Below are 21,337 nucleotides of genomic sequence, written 5' to 3'. Positions count from 1 at the left end.
ATTTGATTCAGAGTCTCCAAATGCCCTTCTAAACCAAACTTTCCACAGTCCTTGTTTTTTTTATGGCCTTTTTTCTTTTGTTTTTTTTTCTCACGCTGTTTTTTAAAACAGATTTTCCTTAAAGTTCTCTCCCTGCCAGGTTTGATTTATTGTGCAACACCTTTTGCTCTCATTGTATCTGAGCCTCCTTTCATGCGCTGTTTTTATTGTTGCAGCTACGTCCCTGGTCACTGACCATAAATAAATAGAAATAAATTCCAAATTTTCAGCTTTCAAGAGGCTGCTAGACTAGAATGTGTCAGGGCTCCAATCCAGCAGAGCTCCTTGCTTCTGTTCTTGTGTACATACAAAGCCAGCCCCAATCATTCTCATAACCCTTACAGAACTGGCTATCTAATGCCCTGATCCAGTCCCTGGGGAGAAAAACCAGTTTTTTAAAAGCTTTATGGAAGGCTTAAAGTTTTGGGAGCATGAAAACCCTTCTTTAGAATCAATGAAATGTAAAATACATCAGAGGTAGCTATGGTGTGGGTAGGATGATAAAAAAAAAAGTCAAGATGGTGTGCACAACCATACAATCAAAGTTTCACTCCATTTTTATGCATGCGGCATGTTAAAAAGGGGATGAGGCTTCAGGAGTGCGGTTGCAGCTTTCCTCTTGACTATTTTGATTCTTCCTCTGTAGACACTCCATCCACCCATCGTCCATCCATCTACCTGCCCATTTCTCCCTACTTCCTCAGGCTTTTAATATTCAATTATTTTTCTTCTTCTCATGTAGATACTCCTGATATCTATCCATCCATCTATCTGTCCAACCACCCACCCACCCACCCATCTGTCTGCCTATCTGCCCATCTTTCCATCCATCCATCCACCCACCCATTCCTTCCTACTTCCTCAGGCTTTTAATACTCAATTATTTTTCTTCTTCTTATGTAGACACTCCTGATATCTATTGGTCCACCCATCTGTCCACCCATCTGCCCGTTCATCCATCCATCCATCCATCCATCCATCTATTCATCCATCCATCCATCCATCCATCCGTCCATCCGTCCGTCCGTCTGCCAATTCCTTCCTACTTCCTCAGGCTTTTAATATTCAATTATTTTTCTTCTTCTCATGTAGATACTCCTGATATCTATCCATCCATCTATCTGTCCACCCACCCACCCACCCATCTGTCCGCCCATCTGCCCATCTTTCCATCCATCCATCCATCCATCCATCCATCCATCCATCCATCCATCCATCCATCCATCCATCCATCCATCCATTCCTTCCTACTTCCTCAGGCTTTTAATACTCAATTATTTTTCTTCTTCTTATGTAGACACTCCTGATATCTATTGGTCCACCCATCTGCCCGTTCATCCATCCATCCATCCATCCATCCATCCATCCATCCATCCATCCGTCCATCTGCCCATTCCTTCCTACTTCCTCAGGCTTTTAATATTCAATTATTTTTCTTCTTATGTAGACACTCCGGATACCTATTGGTCCAACTATCTGTTCACCCATCCATCCGTCCATCCATCCGTCCATCCATCCATCCATCCACCTGCCCATTCCTCCTACTTCCTCAGGCTTTTAATATTCTTTTTTTTTTTTTTTATACAAAAGGTAAGCCGATACAAATCTCACTAACTTTCCTTTGTTGTCCCTTTGCAGCTGTGATTGTGGGAGGTGTCGTTGGGGCCCTCTTCGCAACTTTCCTGGTGATGCTGTTGATCTACCGGATGAAGAAGAAAGACGAAGGAAGCTACACGCTGGAAGAGCCCAAGCAGGCAAGTGTCACATACCAAAAACCTGACAAGCAGGAGGAATTTTATGCATAGACTGGAACCTCGAGTGCCTCGTCATCTTTTTCGGTCTCAATGCTGTCCCTTTTTTAAAACAACAACCACAACAACACAAACCTATCTCTGATTCAACCTGTCTCTTTTTAATTGAGTCTATCAAGTTTAACCTGAAAGATTGAAGAAACCAACCATTTTAAAAAGGCTTGCGCATTTTTAGAAGACAACAAAGCTGACTTGCATTGTAGTACAGGAGATGCTGAAAGGAGTACCAATGAGGGGGAGCCAAGAGGTAGACCTTTTTGGTTGTCTCCTGGAAGATCTTCTGGAATTAACAGGAAGTCCTGGACTCATACCTAACTCAGGACTAGAGCACTGATCTTTTTTTAAAAAAAATTAACTGGACACTTTTAGTTGTCAATACTTTCTGATACTCTTCAAGACGAGGGTTTAACTTCATGTGCTAGAAGATGCAATATTTGATAGACCAGGCTGCTCACAAGCCATCACCTCTTCCAACTGAGCAACTGTGCTGGAGTTGACCCTTGGGAATGCTTCCTTGAAGAAATAACCTGGTCTGCAGGGGCACTCCTTAATGCTCCTGTCTTGCTTCCTTTCCCCCTTCATCTCATCACTGTTCAACAGCCAAAAGACCTCCGATGCTACCTTTCTGTTGCAAACCCAGCCTAAGCTTGCCTTGGTTTCCAACTGAAGCTTGTGCCCAGGTTTATTGGGATTCACTGTGACGTTAAACCTTGATTAGCACAGTTTTCCAAGTCTAGGCAAGAGGCTGAAGAGCATTTTTCTAAGATATTGATCGTGAGGAGGAGATGGCAATACCAATTTTTTAAAAAGAAAGTCAAGCTATCTTCTAAAATCCTATAGGAACTAGATGATATTTCACATATCTTGATGAATGGTGTGGTCATTTCTTCAATGGTGGGGGACTGGTGGGAGGTTTATTGGGGAAACCAAGAGTAGAATGACGTGAGCCTAGTTCTTTGATTCCATGGGACTCTGTAAATAGAGGGATTTAAAAAAATATATGAAATAAGTATATAGAGAACTTGATTGGGGGAGAATTCTGGTTCTTCTGAAGCAGTAAGTTGTAGAGTAACAGCAAGCATACAAGAGAAATGTTTTGGTCAAGTTTGTTAAGCAACTTCATATTCCATTAACAATGTAGGAGAGGTGACTGTGCTGACCCCAAAGAATTATAAGGACGTTATAAACCCCAGTCTGAACAAAGAACGAGCATAAAAAATGGTAAATGAACCAGATAATTGGAATGTTGGATACCATGCAATAAAATCAAGCAATGGAAAGACCAGTGTTTTAACCTATTAGAAGGTGAAGTCAGAATAACAAATCTGTAGTAATTGTTTGAAAAAAAAGACATATGAATGATAAATGTGCTGTAATTATGTCAGTGATAGAATGTTGTTACAAGATGCTTGTTGCTCTTGGTAATTGATAATTCCTGTTGCATTAACTGAATGTTGTACACATGCACCTTGAGTAGAATGCAAAGACCAGAAGCTGTGATCATATTATTTGTGGTTGTGAAGAAAGTAGAAAGGATGTAGAGTTGTACATTAACATGCTCCTGACAAATACATATGGAGAAAAGCTGGGAATTATGTTTCACTTTTTAAAAAGTAGAGAAAGTTTAACAAATATCAAAGGTGCAGATTCCGGCATCTAAAACGTTTGACAAAAAAACATTGAAGGGGGGGGAAAAGTGTTTTTTGAACAATAGCAATTTTTATTGAATTTTCAAACCAATGCAGTTAATTATAGTAGTAGTGCTAGTAATAATACAAGTAATAATGGTTAAGAACCAAATTAACACATTTCATTTCATTTCAACCTTTTTGAGTAAATTATATATCTAAAAAAAATTAAACAGCACAAAAGAAAAAAAAGAATGAAAAAATATAAAAAACATTGTGGAAAAATTAGTACTTTTCTGTTATGTCAAAGTAATAGTATTGTATGATGTTTATTTAAATTGTTACAGATTAGTTTTTAAACTTCCTGTTAAACCTGGAGCATCCAGATTCATATTGTCCAATATTGCCTCTTCATTGCTACAAAAATTGGAGAACTCACAAATGTCATTAAGTTATGCTTTGGAACCTTAAAGATGTCTCCTTCTAGTAATATATCAGAATCACTTAAAATGGAAAAGACAACAGTTCGGATTTGATGTATCCAAACCTTTTTACAGATACAGACTGTTCAGACTTTTGGAAAGTACAGGTTAGTCCTTGATTTATGACAACAATTGAGCCCCAAATTTCTGTTGCTAAGCGACAGTGGTTGAAGTAGTTTTGCTCCATTTTACGACTGTCCTTGCCACCGTTGTGAAGTGAATCACTGTGGTTATTAAGTTAGTAACATGGTTGTTAAGTGAATCTGGCATTCCCATTGACTTTGCTTGTCAGAAGTTGCAAATGGTGATCACATGACAACTGGCATAAGTATATGCCAGTTGCCAAGCATTTGAATTTTGATCACATGATCACGAGGATGCTGCAACGGTTGTTAGTGTGAAAAACGGTCATAAGTCACCTTTTTTTCAGTGCTGTTGTAACTTTGAAAGGTCACTAAATGAACTGTTGTAAGTGGAGGACTACCTGTAACTTATTAACATTCCTAAGCTTGAGGGAAAAATAGAATTAGCTGTTCAAAACAAAATGAAAGAAATTAAAACACCAATGGTTAGTTAAAATCCTACCTATCTCATAATATTACAATCATTCGAACAGGAAAATGGATAAAAATCCGTTCCTTCTACATCTGCATTCAGCATCTACATGTTGATTTGCCCTCAAGTTCCCCAACATGTGGTTTAGAAGAATCTGAAAAATCAAGACTTTCATTGGATTGGATAGGCCAAATGAGTAAAGTGAAAATGAATTTGTTACAGAGGTTCTCCTCTCATGTACAGAGGGCAAGGACCAACAGATGGAGTAGGAACAATACCTTCATCCCTCATCCCTCCTTCATGCAATTATTATTGGGCATGTCTGAGTGGGTGGATATTTGAATGAAATTTTATTGGCCTGATGGGTCCGTTGTGCAAGATGGCACCCGAAAATAAGACCCTGTCCTATATTTTTTTTGCCACCAAAAAAAAGGCACCAGGTCTTATTTTCAGGGGATGTCATCCACTGACTAACCTCACTTGCATGCGTTGCCCCGGCTTCCTTTTCGCTGTCAGAGGCCTTTCTGGAACTTCTTCTGCAGCTGGCAAGGCTTTCCTAAAGGCCTCTGCAGCTGATAACAGAGCTCCAGCTCCTCTGCTACAGAGGCCTTTAAGAAAGCCTTGCTGGCTGCAGAAGAAATGGGCTGCCAGCAAGGCAGGTGTTGGGGTGTGCAAGGCCTGGCTACAACTGTCCAACGGTTAGTAGTAGGGCAGCTCCTCCCCCATCACCACCCTAGCTTAATTTTTACCCATGCACCCTGGATTGGGCGGGATCTTAATTAGGGCTTTTTTTTTGGGGGGTAGGGCTTATATTGGGCACATGTGTAAAAATCAAGCTAGGACTTGAGAAAGCTAAGAAGGATTAGGCCTGGTTAGTATTTAGATGGGAATCCAGTCAAAAACACCTGAGAAGAAGAACAGATGGGAAGACCGATTTCTGAATTATTGCCAAATTCAGAACAGCCACCAGGAGGGGAGCCTGATTGGAGAGACACTTAAATTTGTTGAATTCAAAAACAACAACAAAAATAAAACTGGAAAAAAGGAAAATGTTGAAATTACATGTGTGCGTGTGCATATGTGTGTGTATGTATGTATGTTCATGAACATTGTATGTTCAAACTTGAAGTTTGTGAGGGCATATGCATATTTTTTATTCTCAGCCCATATTAATCCATTGTGGGACAATCCCATTGAAGGTTATGGGCCATCTTCTGTCAGTGCAGTGCAGGTTGGTAGAAAGATGGTTTTTGATCTTTCTAGGTTTGAGAGAAAGTTGCTGGTCCAAAGTGATCCATCTAGTTGGGTGTCGAAGGGAGGATTAGAAGCTGGTTCTCCCTGTTCCTAGTCCAGCTTTTTAGCTACAATATTTGGCTTGCTGTTGCTCTCTCATCCCACTCTCACCCCATACCCCATCTCTCTACGCCAGATCTTGTGTGGAGGTACAGAGTGGAACATCCCTGGAAAGGTTGCTAAGGTTAGCAGTCATTTGGATTGTTCAGCAAACTATGATTTAAACAACTCAGCAATATGTCTGAATCCAGGTATGGCACTCTATAAAGATTTCAGTTGATTCAAGAGACCTGTTTGTGTCTGTTCCAGTGGGTTGAGAGAGATTTATTCCACGGGAAAATATGCAAGGAATTGCAGCTGTAGATATCAAGAAGATATAGGCTTCCTTTTAAGAATTGTTTGATGTCAGGACATGGAAAATCGCCTCTAGAGGTTTTGAAGGAGATTTTATGAGCCTTTAAACTCCCACTCTTTAGTCATAACACTTGAAAAAGAGAGAATGAACAGGTTTGATTTAATGGCTTTAGTCTCACCAGGAAGGAAGGTAAATCAATAGGGAGAAAGGGAAGAAAAAACAGAGCAAAATGTTATGCTTATATTTCCCTCCAGAGAGGAAGATAAATGTGGTTATCCCAAAGAAAACAGAAATCTGTTGGAGTCTTGTTATTGCCTGAGTCAGTGGTAGGAGATGGATTTAGTTGTGCCTCTTAAGTAATTGTAACCAAAAGGTTTGAACTTGAGAAGTTGAATTGTCTGCTTTAACAGAATAACATGAAAAGATGCTGAGATGTTAAGATACTGAAATTCAATTCTAACAGAATAACCGAGTTGGAAGGGACCTTGGAAGTCTTGTAGTCCAATCTCCTGCTCCAGCAGGAAGCGCTACACATTTCAGAAAAATGGTTGACCAATCTCTTCTTAAAAGAGCTTAATCAACTAGTTCACTCTGACTACAGTTAACTAGTTAACTCTAACTTAGTTCCTTTTAATGGTAGAAAGAGGGCTAATCTCTCTCCTTGTCAACTTTGAATATACTGCTTATGAGCTGTTATGAGCTGTTGAGTTTTACACTATACTGCGTAAGCATTCTTCAACCTGCACTTTATAGTTGTGCTGGATAATACATCATTTCCAAGTAGGGACACTACATGACTATAAATTATGGTGTTCACATTCCAATATATCTATAGTCACCAAGTTGGGGAGGGCTGTACTTGATTTCAAGCTTTGCAGTGAGCGAACACAGTAGTTGTCTGAAGCTTCCCACTTATATAGGGATTAAGCCACACACTTCCAATTCCAGACTCCCTATCAGACAGTAATGTTTTGGGTCTATGGCAATTTGTCATGGCCAACTCACCATGGCCCACTTGCTGTGACCAACTTGCCACAGGACAGCTCGTTGCAGGACAGGAGTTACACTAATATCAAAGAAATGGTGGAATAGAATCATTAAAGAAAGAATGCAAAAGGAGGGACTGAATGAAATGTGAATGACAAAAATTAAAACTATTTTTTATTCATTTCAAATAATTAAATTGAATCATTAAATTGTCCTGTGGTGAGTTGTCCAGTGGTGAGTTGTCCATGACAAGTTGGCCATGGCAAGTTGTCCCATTCCATAATGTTTCTGGCAGTCTTTGTTTCTCAACCTCTAAAAAGCTTCTGTGTTTTCCTTGAGGATTTGCAATGGCAGGGTCTCTCCATCTCAGCCCTTGTAAGATGTGTGAACTTTGACTCCCAGAATTCCCCAGTCAGGCATGACTTTTGAAGTCCACACATCTTAAAATAGCCAAGATTGAGAAACACTGATCTCTGGTATCATCAGGTAAAAGAAATTTAGAATTGAGGCTCTTAAGTTCTAGAACACTTTCTCTAGTTTGGTATCTTCTAGATGTGGCGCAAAATACAACTCCCAGAATTTTCAAACAAGATAGCCAATGGTTGGCAATTCTAAGAGGTGATGATGAACCAGGTAAAAGATTGAAGCCTCATGGTCCTCCAGATGTTGCTATACCTCATCAGCCTCATCCAGCATGGGGAATAATGTGAGATGCTGGTACCAACATCTGGAAAGCACCAGTTCTTTGCCTCTGGGCTTGAGCAACCCAACTGCATTGAGGCTTAATTTGTGCCTTGAAGGCTAAGCTATTTTGGAAGGTGAGACTAACAAGGCAAGAAATGATATCCTTCTGCAGAAATACTACTGTAGTAACAAAAAATGTTCCTTCCTCCTTCCCAGAGCTCTCTAGCTGTCATCCCTTGCTCTGAACATACTACTGAGAAATATTTCAGAAAGAACTGCCTTAAATCTTACTCATATCAGGACCAGCACAAGGGACCCAGCCAATCACTCTGGTGAAAGATTTATTTTGAAGAAAAAGCCTTATGAAGTTTCACCTTTGAACAAATTGCCATTTCTATTTAATAGTGTCTTCAAGTCCAATTATATATTTGTGAGTTTAGTTCTTTTCTAATTATGTTCAGCATTCTAGACCGGTTTGAGGATTGTACATTGGAAGAACCATAGCTCAGTTGCAGAACCTCTGCCTTGTAGAGAAAAAGCTTCAAGTTTAATTATTAATATCTCAGAGATAGGGCTGAAAAATATCTGGACAATTGCTGCTAATCAGAGTAGAAGTATGAGATAGATGGCTTTAGAAACAGCATTCTTGTACTCCACTATGATGCAGATAATTTTCTGTGATTCATTTATATGTGTGTTTTGTGTGAGTGAGAAATCAGAAATAGCTTCTTTAAAACTGACAATCAGAATAAGAGCAAAAAACAATACCATATACACAGTTTTATACAACTTTTTTTTAAAAAAATTCCTTTTATCAGCTTGCTTGCTGCAATGACTTCACCGTTGTTTGTGTCTCTCAAGACAAAAGATCCAATTTACCAGTTTTGTAAATAGGAAACAAAACATTTATAAAATTTCAGAAAGAAAGCATTGAGACATCTATCTCCCAATTAACTCTCAAGAAGAATTGAAATGGCAGTGAAAAATTTCATTAGAATTTAGATAAAATAGCTCAAATGATATTCTGTGCTATTAACTCCAAGAAGCAAAACATGTAAATATTTTAAAGGGTAAAATGTCTTAAAATAAAACAAGAATGTATATAACTTCTAGAGATTAGTATCAAAATGGCTATTTAGTGTCTGTTTTTAAAAAATGGAAGATGGATGACAAATTTCTTTTAAAAAGAACCACACGTTTAATTGTTTTTGACCAGAGTCTATGGCCAAAACTTAAAAATTGTTAAAAATATTTTTTTTTTGCCAATGTAACATTGTAATGGTAATGTCTATTTTTTTTTAATTACTCCTGTGTTGTGCCCATTTATAAAAAGGAGCCAAAATAAACACAAATGCTGACTTGGAGTCTTTGGTTTGTCCTTTTTTAAAAAACAAAAATGCTTTGGGAAGAAGTCAAAGGGTTTGATTTAACCCTCCATTGGAGAATCATTCATATTAAGATGAATTTGTTCCAGCAATAATGCCAAGAATTCTAGATTTCATAGCCTAATCAGTTTGTAACTTGAAAAGAAAAAGACTTATTTGAGGCTTGAATTCAAGGTAAAAATGTATAAACTTGCAAATGAATTTACCAGGAGGATTTCTCATGGTTAAGAGAGCCACTGTATCATGAATTTTAATGTTTCAGAGTTCAAACACTCAACTATGATACGTTAACCAGCCATGGAAGGAATCAACATATAATTTGCCATAATCTTCTCTTACCAGAAGAGCAATTGTTTCCAGCTGGGGACAAATGGAACCGATGCTACGAATTGAAGTCCGGGTTGTTTAGACTGCAAGACTCCAGGGGCAGATAATTTGTACTCCAGGGTGTTGAGGACTTGACTTTGGAGCAGCTGACTTGTGGCCTTTGAAAACTCTTAAGAGAATATATGAGCTCCAGGAGAGTAGAGATAAATATTGCCATCTTCCAGACGAGAACAAGCTGCAAATTAAGAAAGGAGGATATTTTCAATTCAATTCAGAATGGAGCTGGAAGGGACCTTGGAGGTCTTCTAGGCCAACCCCCTGTTCAAGCATTTTATTTGTAGCTTGGGGTTGAAATGAGGGGTTGATGCTCTCTGAGCTTGATTGTTTTCTTGCAGAAGTTTCACTATCCAAACTAGGCAACATCATTGGTGTAAGACATCATCAGTGCTCACACTAATGATGTTACCTAGTTTGGGTTAGGAAATGTCTGCAAGAAAACAACCAAGCTCAGAGAGCACCAAGGACCCCTCAAGCTGCAAACATTTCCATAAACCAAGTTAAATTCTAGAACAGAGGAAAGGATTATGAATATGTAGACATTGGTCAGTAGAGCCAATGTAAGCGTAAATTTTGTGTCAAAACCATACAATGTAATTTAAGCAGAGCATTTGTTATGGTTGTACATTGTTTTTGACAGGTTGGAAAAATGTGAATGGACTCGTGGTGAAACCACAGCTGCACCTACTTGGAGAACTTGTCCTACATTCATCAGCATTTTAAATAAATGACGGGAGAAAGTACAGAGGGACTGTTATACAATTTGCAGATGATACAAAGCAAGGAGGGATAGCTATTACCAGGAAGGCAGACTCTGTTCACACAAAGCCCCTATGTTTGTTTGATTTGGGGTTTAGCATGATGTGTTAATCCAGCCAATGTTGTCTTACAAACCATGGCTTCTCACTTATATAACTCCCTGTAATTGTGATTTATTCAATCACACAAGATTAACAAATGTGTGAATTCATTCACAGTCAAGGTAGTAAAAGAATGTTGGGCTAAAAATGCTCAGTCCACAACATTAATATAAAACTCAATAAATGAGTTCAAATTAAATATCGAAGAGCATAAATTGAGGAGGGGCAAGAATTGATCCAAGAGCAGTACTGATACCTGATTTTAATTCTGTTGCGATCTAAGGCCCCAGATCACAGAAAGCAAAATTTGGTTTTGTTCTGTGATGTTCAGATTGTGGCTTCCTTATGCCAAAATCTGAATGTCAAATTTTAATTAAGACAGGATTATATCTGGACAATGTGAATTGGGGGAAGATATAAAACAGGGCTCTCCAAACTTTGCAACTTTAAAACTTGTGAATTTCACCTTTCAGCCACTCATGCTGGCTGGAGAATTCTGGGAGTCCACAAGTCTTAAAGTTGCTAAATTTGGAAACCCTAATATAAAACCAAGTCCTCTTAAGAATACAGTATTGAAAGAGTCAGTTATGTGTAGCCTTCATTCTGCAACACATCAGAAATGGATTTATTTCCAACTTTTCCAGTGTTATGAATGGAACAGAATAAACATGATCTGTCTCTTAATCCCAGAGTAAAGATCTGCAGATACTCAAGAAAGGGATACGGAATAATATACTTATTTACTTTTGTTTAATTCATAAAACTTGCCTTGTATCAAAAGGCAAATGTGCACTTTTGGTTCTGCTATTCGGGTCTCAGAGCAAGAACTCCTGGGACAGAATTTTTATGAAACAACCTATACCCGAGCTAGCAAAATTAACCTCAACTGTTCTGTACTCAGAATATTTCTTGTATTAGCTTCACTTAGTAGAAGGAGCAATTGAGCCAGGGACAGCAATTGACAGTCCTAAAGGGCACTTAAGAGAGAGGGTGAAGGAAGAAGAGGAGAAGGAGGGATGGCCTGAGATTAGGAACAATAGAGCCACTATACATTCAGATCAGTGGTGGGATTCAGATTTTTTTCTGTGGGCGGGCGTGGCTTGGTGGGTGTGGTGTGGCTTGGTGGGCATGGCAAGGGAAGGATACTGCAAAATCTCCATTCCCTCCCCACTCATGGGAGAAGGATACTGCAAAAGCCCATTCCTTCCCTACCCCACTAACCTGCTTTCCAGGTTCATTCTCCTGTGAAGGGCAACCAAGGAAGACCGAGCCGATCAGCTGGGACTTGGCAGGCAGAGAATAGGTGGGGGTGGGGTCAGTCAGAGGTGGGATTTGCCAGTTCTCCAAACTACTCAAAATTTCTGCTACCAGTTCTCCAGAACTGGTCAGAACCCGTTGAACACCACCTATGATTAATTAGATTATTTTTGAATCCCAGAAGTTAATTAAAAAAAAACACACACACAATAAATGCACTGAGCATTGAAATGGCTAAGTCCAGGACAGCCTGCTCACCCTCTACTCCAAATTTTGCAAGGGGCACCCAAGTCAACCAACAGGGCTAAGTTTTAAGGCACTTCCAGAAGGTCAGAAGGTGGGGTGGACCTCACTTTCAGTGGCAAGATTTTCCAAAGGGAGGGGGCATAGCAGAAAAGGCTGTTCTCTTAGATCCCATCAGCCAAAATTCCTTGACCAGTGGGGTCAGCAGTCTGCTGCTTCTGCTAGAATGAATGGGGTGAGCCAATTCCATAGGGACAAAATGGTTCCTCAAATTGCCTCGCACTCATGTTGGAAGCCCTGAGGCACTTCCGGGTTGAAAGGATTAGCCAGTGACATCACCATTGCTCTGGGAGACACCTAGCTCAGGGCTTCTTTCATGTCCGTAGCTGGAGCGAAGGACGGGAGCTTACTCTGCCCTCAGGCAGCACTTGGCTCAAATGTGGACTTGCTAACCTCCAGCCCATCATCCTACCCATGCGAGCCACTCGGAGGTGGTATTCAGCAGGTTCTGACCAGTTCTGGAGAACCAGTAGCAGAAATATTGAGTAGTTTGGAGAACCGGCAAATACCACCTCTAACTGGCCCTGCCCCCATCTATTCTCTGCCTCCCGAGTCCCAGCTGATCGGCTGGGTCTTCTTTTGTTGCCCTGCACAGGACAACTCTGAACATATCAGAGTATATTCATGAACTGGAATAGAGCATGGTAACAAGGTCAGCCAATGAATAGGCATAGCAACTAAATCAGTCAGTGAGGACAGTTTGGAAACTGAAACTAGAAGTAGCCTAGGCTGGAAACTGAAACTAGGCATGGCTCTATATTAAGCTCTGCAACTCTGCAGCTATGTTAAGCTCTGGGACTGTCTATTGAAGATGAAACTAACTTGCTTGCCTGCTGAACTGAACTGAAACTGATTTCTGCTTCTGAGCTCCTGGATTGCTACTGAAGACTGGAGCTCTGCTCTGAATTTGCAACATGTTTCTGTCTGAGTTTGCTCGGTGTTGGAGAAATCTACAACTGGTTTGTAAAATCTGCTTATTATGTTTATAAAGATGTTAAATGAAGCATCAACCATCTGTGTTAATTTTTCTGGTGCTGAATTAATGCTGCAAAACTGAACAGAATGGAACTGGAAATCAGGTTCGTGTGGTCGGCTGGGAATGGACATTTTACAGTATCCTTCCCCTGTCACGCACACCAAATCATGTCCACCAAGCCATGCCACACCCACCAAGCCACACCACGCCCACCAAGCCGTGCCCACAGAACCGGTAGTTAAAAAAAATTGAATACCACCACTGGAACCACCCTGCTCCTCGGTTCCTCAGATAACCTGGCCCCATGCCATGAAGGACTTAATGAAAGAGGTTTGTGAGGTAGCTCATGCGCCACCACGATCTCCCCAACTTTACATGTTCTTTTATTCATGCAAAAAAAAAAAGATTGCTGTGTATTCTCTTGATTAGAATCCAGGTGCCTTATTTACATTTTGTCTGAAATTAATTCAGTGGATTCTTTGAAATGTAAATGCTCGGAAGTGCTATCGCTGAAGGAAAAGTGGAAATTTGTCCTCTGAGAAGTAAGTGACAGGCGGTATAGGTAGAAATAATTGGCAGTTCAAATATGTGTGAGCAGGAGCACTTAGGATTGTTGCGAAATCCTCCAGGAAAGGAGACTGAACCACTGGTGTCAATCATGGGCTGTAAATGTTTTGATTACAAACCAGAAATTGCTGGTAGATTTTACCCCGTAAGTTGCCTGCTTCATTATTCAATCAATCATACGGAAGTGTGAGATGAAAGGTTGCAACGCTTCCCTCCAGATATCATACACGACTGTGATATTATTGGTCCCCTGTAACCTTCTGCTGATTTTTTTTTTACAACCTTTCATTTAGTGATTGCTTGAAATTACAACAACACTGAAAAAAAGGGACTTATAAATAACCATTTTTAACCCTTACGACCAGAGATGGTATTCAGCAGGTTTTGACCAGTTCTGGAGAACCAGTAGTGGAAATTTTGAGTAGTTTGGAGAACTGGCAAATACCGCCTCTGACTGGCCCCACCAACCTCATCTATTCTCTGCCTCCCGAGTCCCAGCTGATTGACTGGGTCTTCTTTGGTTGCCCTGCACAGGAGAATGGAGCTGGAAAGCAGGTTAGTGGGGTGGGGAGGGAATGGGGATTTTGCAGTATCCTTCCCTTGCCATGCCCACCAAGCCACATCCACCAAGCCATGCCACACCCATCAAGCCACACCATGCCCACCAAGAACAGGTAGTAAAAAAATTTGAATACCACCACTGGAACCACCCTGCTCCTCGGTTCCGCAGATAACCTGGGCCCGTGCCACAAAGGACTTAATGAAAGAGGTTTGTGAGGTAGCTCGAGTTCAGATACGTGACACCACAATCTCCCCAACTTTACATGTTCTTTTATTCATGCAAAAAAAAAAAAAAGATTGCTGATCGGCTGGGTCTTCTTTTGTTGCCCTGGACAGGAGAACGGAGCTGGAAAGCAGGTTAGTGGGGTGGGGAGGGAATGGGGATTTTGCAATATCCTTCCCCTGCCATGCCCACCAAACCACACCCACAGAACCGGTAGTAAAAAGTTTTGAATCCCACCACTGCTTACGACCATTGCAGCACCCCCCCATGGTCATGTGATCAAACTTCAGGTGCTTGGCAATGGACTCATGTTTATGACGGTTGCAGCATCCCCGGATCAGGTGATTACTTTTTGCCACCTTCTGACAAGCAAAAAAATCAATTGGGAAGCCAGGTTCATTTTACAACCATGTTACTAACTTAACATCGGCAGTAATCTACTGAACAACTATAGCAAGTGAAGTTGTAAAATGGGGTAAAGCTCACTTAACAACTGTCTTGCTTAGCAATGGAAATTTTGGGCTCAATTATGGTCATTAAGTCGAGGACTATATTGTCCGTTTCTTGCAATCTAAAATGTAAAATATGCAAAATAAAAAAAAAATCGGCTGAGAGCTTTTTGTAGATTCATGGTTCTTGTGTTTGAAATCCCAGTGATCTCAGCTCCAGATCACTTTGCAAATCCTCAAAGAAGGCTGTGAAGTTAAGGAAATTATAAATATATCAGAATTTAATGTAAGTAGACAGGTCAGTGAATTCCTCACTCTGTCTCCAATTAAGAAGTCAGTGTTGTGGCTCTGAAGTCTGCATTCCAAGTTGTGTTTGTACAAAAGCAAGCCAAGAGAAAGAAAGGGGTGTGTGCACGTGTGTGTATTTCTTTGCAAGTGGCTCACAAAAATCTCTCAGAAGAATTAATTTCTGGAAAGGAAGAGTTTGTAACATCCTTTGAAAAAATAAAAGAAGATTTAAGTAAAAGTCCCGGTCTCCAATTCAAAATCGACAAGCATATTAAAAATTTACAAAAGGCAACCCACAACCAATCAATTAGCAACAAATGGAATGTTAATACACTTAAAGCACTCTGAGCAATCCCTGGCTACAGATGGCTATTAAGCTACACTTGGCAACATTGCTCAAAACTTCAACACATTTAGCTGCTGAGAGATGGGGTTGATACATGAGTTTCTTCCTCCAAGTTTGCTCTGAAGGAAATGTTATAAACAGCGCAAAGCTTTATACATGGCCCCCTGTCACCAGTCCCACCAGTACCAAGAGTGACACCAGAGATGGCATTCAGCAGGTTCTGACCAGTTCTGGAAAACCGGTAGCGGAAATTTTGAGTAGTTTGGAGAACCAGCAAATACCACCTCTGACTGGCCCTGCCTCCATCTATTCTCTGCCTCCTGAGTCCCAACTGATCGGCTGGGTCTCCTTTGGTTGCCCTGCACAGGAGAATGGAGCTGGAAAGCAGGTTAGTGGGGTGGAGAGGGAATGGAAATTTTATGGTATCCTTCCCCTACCACGCCCACCAAGCCACACCAACCAAGCCACACCCCACAGAACCGGAAGTAAAAAAAATTTTTAATCCCACCACTGACACCATACATAAAAAAAAGAATTTACCAGATTTCACCTCTAAAAGTATCAAACCTTAAATTCTCCTGGGACTATCTGAAGTAGGAAGCGGTTGGCAAGATCTGAAGGAATAATTCAACCAGATTTATTTATCTTTTGTGGTATAAACACACTGTTACTCATCTGATTGGGTATTGTCTTTTATAGGTAGGCCTCAACTTACAATAGTTCATTTAGTTTGAAGTTACAACTTGAAAAAGTGACTTATGACTTTTTTTTCGCACTTCTGACTGCTATAGCCTCCCCATTGCTATGTGATCCAAATTCAGATGCTTGGCAACTGACTCATATGTATGACGGTTGCAGTGCCTTGAGGTCATGTGATCAGCTTCTGTGATCTTCTGACAAGCAAAGGCAGTGGGGAAGCCAGATTCCCTTAACAGCCGTGTTACTAATTTAACAGCTGCACTGATCCACTTAACAACTATGCCAAGAAAGGTCATAAAATGGGACAACATTCTCTTAAGAAATGTTTCACTTAAGTGACAGAAATTCTGGGGTCAATTGTGGTTGTAAGTCATGGACTAGCCGTATAATGGACTTTTAAGACTGGAAATTTACTGTGTCATCAATAATCCAAATACCTATAGTGTGTATATTTTAGTTAAGCAGCAGATCCAAAGCTATGGAGGGTTGTCTTTTGATGCCCAACTTTCTCCCAGGCCTACCCCATCAAGGAGGGACCATGTTTGTAGCCTCCCAGCCTTCAAAACACTGCCAATATTGAAAGAGCTTTGAGCAAGCTGTCCTCTGTAAAAGGAACCATTGCCCTAAACTGGGATTAGTCTCTCAAATTATTCTGAAGGCTCAGTACTTTTTATGAAAAGCAAGCAAGCATTTTAGATGCTTGACCAAGTCTAAGAGCTGTGGTGGCACAGTGGTTAGAATGCAGTATTGCAGGTTAAGTCTGCCAACTGCCAGTAGTTCGATTCTCATCAGCTCAAGGTTGACTCAGCCTTCCATCTTTCTGAGCACTGGTGGGATTCAAATAATTTAACAGCCGGTTCTAATGATTTCTTCCAACAACCAGTTCACTAAACTGCTCAGAAAGTTAACAACCGGTTCTCCCAAAGTGGTGCGAACTGGCTGAATACCACCACTGCTTCTGAGGTTGGTAAAATGAGGACCCAAATGGTTGGGAGCACACTGCTGTCATTGTAAACTGCCCACAGAGTAAAGCATTGTGAAGTGGTATATAAGTCTAATTGCTATATAATTATATAAGTGCTATTGCTGGTATATAGGTGCTAGTAGAGTCCAAGAATTCTTTTAAGATTTGAGATTTCTCACATTCCTTTTTATTAGTTGATGAACCTCAAAGGGGAAAAAGAATACGAGGGGAGAAACACATTGTAACATAAGACACAATAAAACAAGGGGGAGCTCAAAACAACCTTCCCTCACCCTTGTGTTTTCCTAAAGTTATATTTATTTCTGCCCTACCTTTATTATTTTTGCAAATAACTCAAGGCAGTAAACATATCCAAGACAGCTTCTTCCTGTTTTCCCCACAACAACAAGCCTGTGTGGTGAGTTGGGTTGAGAAAGAGAGACTGGCCCAAGGTCACCTAGCTTTCTTTCATGGTTAAGGTGGGGCCAGAACTCACTGTCTCCTGCTTTAGAATAGAATAACAGAGCTGGAAGGGACCTTGGAGGTCTTCTAGTCCAACCCCCTGCCTAGGCAGGCAACCCTACACCACTTCAGAGAAATGGTTATCCAACATCTTTTTAAAAACTTCCAGTGTTGGTGCATTCACAACTTCTGGAGGCAAGTTGTTCCACTGATTAATTGTTCTCACTGTCAGGAAAACTTTCCTTAGTTCTAGGTTGCTTCTTTCCTTGATTAGTTTCCACCCATCTTGCCCTCAGGTGCTTTGGAGAATAGCTTGACTTCCTCTTCTTTGTGGCATCCCCTGAGATATTGGAGCACTGCTATCAAGTCTCCCCTAGTCCTTCTTTTCATCAGACTAGACATACCCAGTTCCTGCAACTGTTCTTCAAACGTTTTAGCCTCCAGTCCCCTAATCATCTTTGTTGCTCTTCTCTGCACTTTTCTCGAGTCTCAACATCTTTTTTACATCATGGCCTGATGCCTTAACCACTAGACCAAGTCAAATTATGGTTCCATGTAGCTTGTTGAAAAGGTAGCTAGAAGAACAAGGTTTGACCTACTTAATTTCACCTTCACCCCCACTCCATTCCCCCCAAATAATTCAATTGTGGAATAAATGTGCATCTCCCAGGACACCCGTTTTCACATTTCCACACGTTGAGTTGAAATTTAAGAAAGGAATGGAGAATTATAAATTGGAGAACTATAAAACCTTCTTTATCTCAGAGATACCTAGACCATTGGACAGTGGTTTCTGAAAGGCAGAGATGGGTGAAATCCCACAAAGATTTCAAAACGATTTCTGGGGTGCATTACCTGCACAATGAGGTCAGAATCCTGTGTTTCAATGTGTTTTTTTTCCCCTTGAGAATCCAAAGACGTAGAAACAACATGATTACCAAAATGTTTTTATTCTAATTTACTGGTGGGAAGCACCGATGGGTTCCAGATTGGGTATACTGCTTCCTGAAAAAACATTTTATCAAAGGAGGAGCAAATTAGGTGGGCTTTTGCACAGGGCTGCATTACTGCCAATCTCCTAAAAAAGAAGGTACAGGGTGCTCTTGTACTTTCCATATGTCGCTATGTTTATTTCATGCAATGTTTTTATTTAGCTACAAAAAGTGGTGGGGAGGTAAGGGAGATCTGGCAGCAGATGTACTTAGAGTTCTCCTAAATTTATTAGGAGATGCTGAAAAAGGAGAGACAGACAGAGACAGAGAAAGAAAAATACGGACACCTTCTCCAAAACACTTGGCAGAACATAATGTATAATTGCCTGACTGATCTTTCCAATATTTGTACATGCATAAAAATCTGTTTATGAACTACCTCCTTGTTTTCTCGTTCAACTGCAGACATCCAAACCAGAAGTGATAAATTATTGTAAAAGAACAAGGCATACCTCTGTTTTTCAATAGGCTGGGATTGCCAGAGATAAGGTTAAGGCACAGGGGACATTGTGATCCAAGGTAGCACGATATCCTCGGGAAATGCCAATCGCAGAACCCGATTCATTGCTTATTTGTGTGAGAAGAGAGGAGCTCATAGTGAATCGGTGACTAAACACAGGTCTCTAGGCTGATGGGGTTTGAAAGAAGTTCGCTCCTCACAAAGCTGCAATAATTGCTGCCCTTTCACAGACCTCTTCTTTTCATCATCTGCAACTTTCCTATCTTTTCTGAACCACCTGCCTCTGTTTATTATAATTGCGTTGCTACTTTTTTTTTTCATTGTTTATTTTAGGAGAGGAGAACTATGGCCGCTGAGTAGCTGTAGAAGTTGTAGGCGACAAAAGATGCCGGCAATTAGAGATAATTAGCAACGGGTGATCCATGTTTCCTATCCTTTTACATTTTTAAGATCTTTGTGACTGATCATGGAACGCGAGGCAACCCACAGCCTTCATTCCTGAGGAAAACTGATTTTTTAAAAATCGTGGAATCATAGACTTGGATTTTGGAAGTCATCTAATCCAACTTCCTGCTCAGTGCAGAATACATTAGAGCACAAGTGTCAAACTTGATTTCATTGAGGGCGGCATCAGGGTTGTGTTTGACCTGTGGGGGGGAGGTGGGGATGTGGCCAGGGGGTGTGGCCAGCATGATGTCACTTGTGTCAGGGGGGCATATGTGGTGGGCTCCGGAGCATCGTTTTCGGTTGCGATGCCCTCCTGGAACCCCCTGACAGTGAAAATGGAGCTCGGGTGGGCCGTGTGCAGCCCTCGCAAGTTCCGTTTTCACTGGCAGAGGCACTGCAGGCCGGTCATTCACTATTTCCAGGGTGACCCCAAGGGCCAGATCTAAGCACTTCGCAGGCCGGATCCGACCCTCAGGCCTTGAGTTTGACACCCCTGCATTAGAGTATCTCTGAGAGATAAGCATTCAATCTCTGTATGAAAATCTCTAGTGAAGGATTTACCAGTTTATGGATTAGCCTTTTCTACTGGCTTCCCAGCTAATTGAATCCCAACTTGACGGCTAGGTTGAACTTTGTGTTTTTAATCTACTGGGTCTGGTCCAGAGTTGGTATTCAGCCAGTTCTGACAGGTTCTGGAGAACCAGTAGTGAAAATTTTGAGTAGTTTGGAGAACCGGCAAATCCCACCTCTGACTGGCCCTGCCCCCATCTATTCTCTGCCTTCCATCGAGTCCCAGCTGATCGGCTGGGTCTTCTTTGGTTGCCTTGCACAGGAGAACGGAGCTGGAAAGCAGGTTAGTGGGATGGGGTGGGGAAATTGGGATTTTACAGTATCCTTCCCCTGTCACGCCCACCAAGCCACGCCCACAGAACCGGTAGTAAAATTTTTTGAATCCCACCGCTGGTCTGGTCCCATCACCTGCAGCAATAAAATTTACTCCCTCTTCTATATGATTGCTTTTCAGACATTTGAAGATTATTATCATATAGCAAAATGTGATTTTGCTATCATATAGCAAATTCACGAAGCCAAATCTTGTACTCTATCCTTAATAGGCTTTATGAGATACCTTGATACATCCCTCCCTGTCAGAAAACAGATCCAAGGCTACAGTTTTAACCCTCAGTGTTCCCAACCCGGGCAATAATGAATGAGAATAAAACAGAGAATCCTATTTTTTTTTCCTGATTCCCACTTCTTTGCTTCAGGAAAACACATGTAGGGTTAATATAATATAAATGACCTACTGTTCTACTTGTGTAAAGAAACAGGAAATGTCAGAAAAATAGAAAAGTTCCCATTATTCTCTTTCAAAATTAAGGTCCACAATTTTTCTCTTATTTATCTCTAAAGAAAGAAAAATGTCTTCTACAGAAAGTCTTCTATTGTCTGCCATTGTATGTCCCCAAATTTGATACCACTGATATTGTATCTCGGTGCAAGATGTGGGGGTTTCATCCATTGCTTTGGGGGAGCAGAAAGGCAACAAATTAGGAAACAATAACAGTATAATTTTTTTCCTTTAAAAACATTTGAATAACCCACTGTGAACAATTTTTGGAATATTTCTTATCACCCTCGGATACCAATTTTGGAGATTGATGCAATTTGAGCAATTAGGGCCCACCCAGATGCTGTTGGTTTTATTTTAAAAAAAGGTTATTCGATTTATACCCACTGCCTCATTTTTATTTAAGATTTCCTGTAAAATAAGACTTAATTCAGTGGTAGAAGCACTGTCTATAGAAACTTGTCTTACAGAGGGAGAGGTGGGAGAGGGGAATGATAGATTTTAAATATTTCTACATAGCTGTGGTTCA

At 40.7% G+C, this 21,337-nt stretch overlaps 1 protein-coding gene across 1 annotated transcript in view; it reads left to right on the top strand.

Moving 5' to 3' along the window:
• SDC3 (syndecan 3) overlaps window positions 1–3,752 on the top strand; it is a 99,345-nt gene extending 95,593 nt beyond the window's left edge. Inside the window, exon 5 of the mRNA XM_087970820.1 lies at window positions 1,678–3,752. Coding sequence (XP_087826946.1) covers window positions 1,678–1,844 — 167 coding nt within the window. The 3' untranslated portion in view covers window positions 1,845–3,752. The remainder of the gene's footprint in view (window positions 1–1,677) is intronic.
• Window positions 3,753–21,337: the final 17,585 nt, after the last annotated feature.

The sequence above is a fragment of the Notechis scutatus genome, chromosome 8 (assembly GCF_049901735.1).
Source record: "Notechis scutatus isolate UNSWTSFEM ecotype Mainland chromosome 8, rNotScu1.2, whole genome shotgun sequence".
Taxonomy (NCBI): Eukaryota; Metazoa; Chordata; class Lepidosauria; order Squamata; family Elapidae; genus Notechis; species Notechis scutatus.
The sequence above is the reverse complement of the archived record's forward strand: the minus strand, read 5'-3'. Positions and strand labels throughout refer to the sequence as shown.